Source organism: Cyprinus carpio, chromosome B13 (genome assembly GCF_018340385.1).
Source record: "Cyprinus carpio isolate SPL01 chromosome B13, ASM1834038v1, whole genome shotgun sequence".
Classification (NCBI taxonomy): Eukaryota; Metazoa; Chordata; class Actinopteri; order Cypriniformes; family Cyprinidae; genus Cyprinus; species Cyprinus carpio.
The window spans coordinates 814,515-819,421 of record NC_056609.1 but is presented as its reverse complement, the minus strand read 5'-3'; the positions used below and the strand labels follow the sequence as shown (position 1 = coordinate 819,421).

General features: G+C 55.9%; 1 protein-coding gene across 1 annotated transcript; it reads left to right on the top strand.

The window, feature by feature from the left end:
• The first annotated feature begins 506 nt into the window (after window positions 1-506).
• LOC122139472 lies at window positions 507-2,002 on the top strand. The gene is made up of 2 exons (XM_042737471.1): window positions 507-906; window positions 971-2,002. Exon 2 carries the CDS (start codon window positions 1,301-1,303, stop codon window positions 2,000-2,002), a length of 702 nt encoding a protein of 233 aa, XP_042593405.1. The 5' UTR covers window positions 507-906; window positions 971-1,300.
• Window positions 2,003-4,907: the final 2,905 nt, after the last annotated feature.

Sequence of the window (4,907 nt, the reverse complement as noted above, 5' to 3'; positions counted from 1 at the left end):
TCTCTCCAAAGAAGAATTGACACAAGTGACCACTATGACACATGGAGACAGATGTTCTCATTTCTACCATAGTGAGCACTTACCCAGACTGTCAGAGGTGAAATTAAATATATTTATATATATATATATATATATATATATATATAATATAATGATGATTAAATGTTAACAATGCGTTTTGTAAATAAAGACTATACACAGATCAAGATTATTTTAGCTCATTTATTAAGTTTTTTTGTTCTGTTTATGTGTAGGACATGGCATCTGAGGTGAATGATATTCTGGCACTACAAGACCCAAACCTGGTGATCAGCAAAGTCTTCAAACTGTGTATTACACAGGGTGACTTCGCCACACTGAAGGAGGGTTGCTGGCTTAATGACAAGGTAAAAGTTAGAAAAATAAATTGACTATTTACTTGATTAAGACAAATGCCTTAGTTTATTGGAAATAATGCATCACTAAATTTTAGTACAGAAAATGGGAGAAAAATGGTTTGTCCTCAACATTTTATCAAAAATTGTATCAAAATGTATAAATTGATTCTGCACAGCACATTAGGGCTGGTTGTTGACACAAATTTAACAATCAATTCGATTTTTGATTCACAAGGGTTCATAAAAATTAGAACCAATTTAAAATTGAGAAATAGATATGTCTGGGGGCCGGGGTGCTCTGATTTAATTTGCTAACAGTATCGACGTAATCAGACAATTGTTGATCATAAAGCACTAATGCTGGATGTCACCAATGTCATGCATTCTTAATGAGTATTGTGAGCCGTGTCCTGGGCACCTATCAGCGTCGCCCTGGCAACGAGGGAGATTCACCTGCACGCAATCACAGCGGGCTGATCGGTCCCAGCTGAAGCGGATGAGGAGAGGACTATAAACGCTGTGCCTGAAGGTGACACAAAGGAGAGAGGATCTTCAGATGACTGAAACTAACGTTGTGTCTCTTGTCCCTCCAGAAAGCTGCGGATCGACCAGCCCGCCACCCGAGCACCGGACACCAAGTCACCTTGCACTCAGCCGGCCGGCAAACAGGATCACGTGGCACCGAGGACGAGCACTGGACACCACAGGATTCAGCACAAATCAAAGCACCTGTCAATAAATACACCCTCCGGGGCTTCACTTTTGCACTAAACCCTGTCGTGTGATTCTTCAGCCCGTGACACTGGTGGAGAATGCGGGCAGATTACTGAAGGATCACCGACTCACACGATTGTCCTGGTTCACCAAGTTGTTTTTTTTTTCCCCCTCTGCTTTCTCGTCAGGCGGTGACTCCCTCCCCAGCTATGGAAGAGCTTCTCAAGCACCTGACGGAAATAAGCATTCGACAGCAGCAGATCGTCGAGCACATGGCCACTCGACAGGGCGAAACAGAGCGTGAGGTCGCTGCTCTCCGCTTCACGGCCACTCAGTGGGCCCCGCTGCCGGACCCGCGCACACAAGCCACCCAGCTCCTGCCGAAGATGACCGTCCACGACGATATAGAGCATTATCTGGGAATGTTTGAAACCATCGCCGCTCGAGAGGACTGGCCCCGGGAAGAGTGGGCGCGGATACTGGCACCGTTGTTAACCGGGGAACCCCAACAGGCCTACTTTTCCATGCCAGCCCGCCAAAAGGAATCCTATGATGAACTACGGAAGGAAATACTGGGGCGTGTGGGTTTGTCTCCCATCGCCGCAGCCCAATTGTTCCGAGCCTGGGAGTATAATAGTCGGTTGCCAGCCTGCGCCCAAGCAGCTGAACTCAGCCGCCTCGCCCATCACTGGTTACTCGCCGGGAGCCCCAGTGCCGCCCAAGTGGCCGAACGTGTCGTCGTGGACCGGTATTTGTGCGCCCTACCACGGCCCCTTCGGCAGGCGGCCGGAATGAGGAATCCCCGCACCGTGGGAGAGCTCGTCGAGGCCGTTGAGCTAGCGGAGATGACGATGCGGTGTTTGTGCGCCCTACGAGGGCCGCTTTTTCAGGGGAGGGTGTACCAAGGGTGACGCACACCAGAGGGCACCCAGCGCACAGTCAGCAGGTCGGCGGTTCCTGGCATACAGGATGAGCCGATGCCCACGGAGCCACCACCCTCTCCTAATCGCGCCTGGCTGGCAGGCTGTGCTGTCCATTTGGAGCCACCACGAGGGGCACCCCAGACCGAGGTTTCCATTAACGGCCGACCGTATACAGCCCTGTTGGACTCTGGAAGTGCGGTAAGCCTGGTCCAGTCCTCCCTGTTTCCTCCACGGATGGGAACCAAAGCTCGCCTCTCCATTACCTGCGTCCATGGGGACACCCAGAACGTGCCAAACCCGGCGGGTAACACTCTCCACGAGGACTGGCACCTGGCAACACTGGAAGTGGGCGTAGTCAGCGACCTGCCCGTCCTGTTGGGGAGAGACTGGCCAGGCTTTGACCAACTGCTCACCCAAGTCACCGCCAGAAGAGAAAGAACGTCAGCCGGGGTCCCTGACGGCGCCCTGTCCTCCTGGCTTCGGACAGCGCCCGAGATGGTGAGCCCCCCCCCCCAAAGTGCTAACCTTTTCTATGATGTGTTCCAGCAGGTACGGGGTGGGGGAAGTTTTAGTTTCAGGTGAGTGTGGTTGAGGGAAAAGAGGTCCAACCGCCACCACACCCAACCCCACACTTCGTGGTTCAGAACGGCCTGCTGTACTGTGTCGCACAGCAGAGAGGGGAGGAGGTCAAGCTGTTGGTAGTCCCACGCACAAAGACACAGTCTATCATCGAGCTCGCCCATTCCCATCCTATGGCGGGCCACCTGGGGGCGCAAAACACCACTCAACGAGTCCGGGACAGGTTCCATTGGCCCGGCATGGAGGCGGAGATCAAGCGGTTTTGTCAGGCCTGTCCGGACTGCCAAAGGACGTCGCCACAAACTACTCCCCCAGCTCCGCTAATCCCGCTGCCCATCATTGAGGTGCCCTTTGAGCGGATAGGAATGGACCTCGTAGGGCCGCTGCCAAAGTCCGCCCGGGGACACGAACACATTCTAGTCATCGTGGATTATGCGACCCGGTAACCTGAAGCCATTCCACTGCGCAAAGCCACGTCCAAAGCCATCGCCCAGGAGCTCTTCCTGCTGTGCAGCCGGGTCGGCATACCCCGGGTGATACTGACCGACCAGGGCACCCCCTTCATGTCCCGGACGATGGCTGACCTCTGCCACCGCCTAAAGGTAAAGCAGCTTCGGACCACTGTGTACCACCCGCAGACCGATGGGCTGGTCGAAAGGTTTAACAAAACCTTAAAGCAGATGCTCCGCCGCGTGGCTGCGGACGACCGACGGGATTGGGATCAAATGCTGCCGTACATCCTCTTTGGCATCCGGGAAGTCCCCCAGGCCTCCACAGGATTCACACCATTCGAGCTCCTGTTTGGGCGGCAGCCCCGTGGCCTGCTCGATGTCGCCCGAGAGATCTGGGAGCAGCAGCCGACCGCCCATCGAACCACGATCGAGCACGTGAGGGAGATGAGGGAGAGGATCGACCGCGTCATGCCCCGCGTCCGGGAGCACCTGGCGGCCGCCCAAGAAGCTCAACGTCGACGATACGACCGGGCGGCCCAACCGCGGGAATTCCAGCCAGGGGATTACGTCCTAATCCTCGTCCCGACAGCAGCATGTAAATTCCTTGCCAAATGGCAAGGGCCGTACATCATCGCGGAGAAGGTGGGGCCCATGACTTACAGAGTACGCCAGCCAGGGCGCCGGAAGGAAAGCCAACTGTACCACATCAATCTCCTGAAGCGCTGGGAGGGGACGAGGACTCAGGTGGCGGCCCTAGCCGCCTCCTCACCCGTGGTTGTTGACGTCAGCCCCCACCTGTCAGCCGCCCAGAAGACAGAGCTTCAACATCTGGTCGGTCAGTTCTCTGATGTGTTCTCCCCACGGCCCGGGCGGACCAACCTACTGCAGCATGACGTCCGCACACCACAAGGGACCATTGTGCGACAGCGGCCCTATCGAATCCCGGAGGCCCGGCAACACGCAGTCGAAGGGGAGGTACGAGAGATGCTGAAGCTAGGGGTCATCGAGCCCTCCCGCAGTCCCTGGTCCAGTCCCATAGTCATGGTCCCAAAACCGGACTGCACCCTCCGGTTCTGTAACGACTTCCGCCGCCTAAACGAGGTCTCCGAGTTCGACGGATACCCGATGCCCCGTGTTGATGAGCTGCTGGAGCAGCTGGGGAGAGCTCGGTTCATATCCACGCTCGATCTCACCAAGGGCTATTGGCAGGTACCGTTAACAGAGACCGCCAAACCGAAGACCGCCTTCTCCACCCCCCACTGGCCACTGGCAGTACCGGGTTCTCCCCTTCGGGCTGCACGGGGCTCCGGCTACCTTCCAGAGGATGATTGACATGGTGCTGAGACCCCATCAAGCTTACGCCGCAGCCTACATCGACGATGTCGTCATCCACTCGGAGACCTGGGAGGACCATCTGGAGCGGCTCCGGAGGGTGCTTCTTGAGCTGTGGCGGGCAGGGCTCACCGCCAACCCCAAGAAATGCCACCTCGCCCTACCTGAAGCACAATACCTCGGTTTCCAGGTGGGCCGGGGCCTGATCCGTCCGCAACAGGGGAAAGTGACAGCCATTCTCTCGGCCCCGAGGCCCTCCACCAAGAAACAGGTACGGGCCTTCTTGGGGTTGGCTGGGTACTACAGATGTTTTATACCAAACTTCTCCTCCCTAGCGACGGCCCTGACAGACCTCACTAAGAAGGGACAGCCGGAGAAGGTGAAGTGGGGAGCTCCGGAAGAGGAAGCGTTCAGGAGGATAAAGGCAGCGCTCACGTCTGAGCCAGTGTTGCGCGCGCCCGACTTTAACTGTCCCTTCTTATTACAGACGGACACATCCGACACCGGGTTGGGAGCCGTCCTGTCCCAAG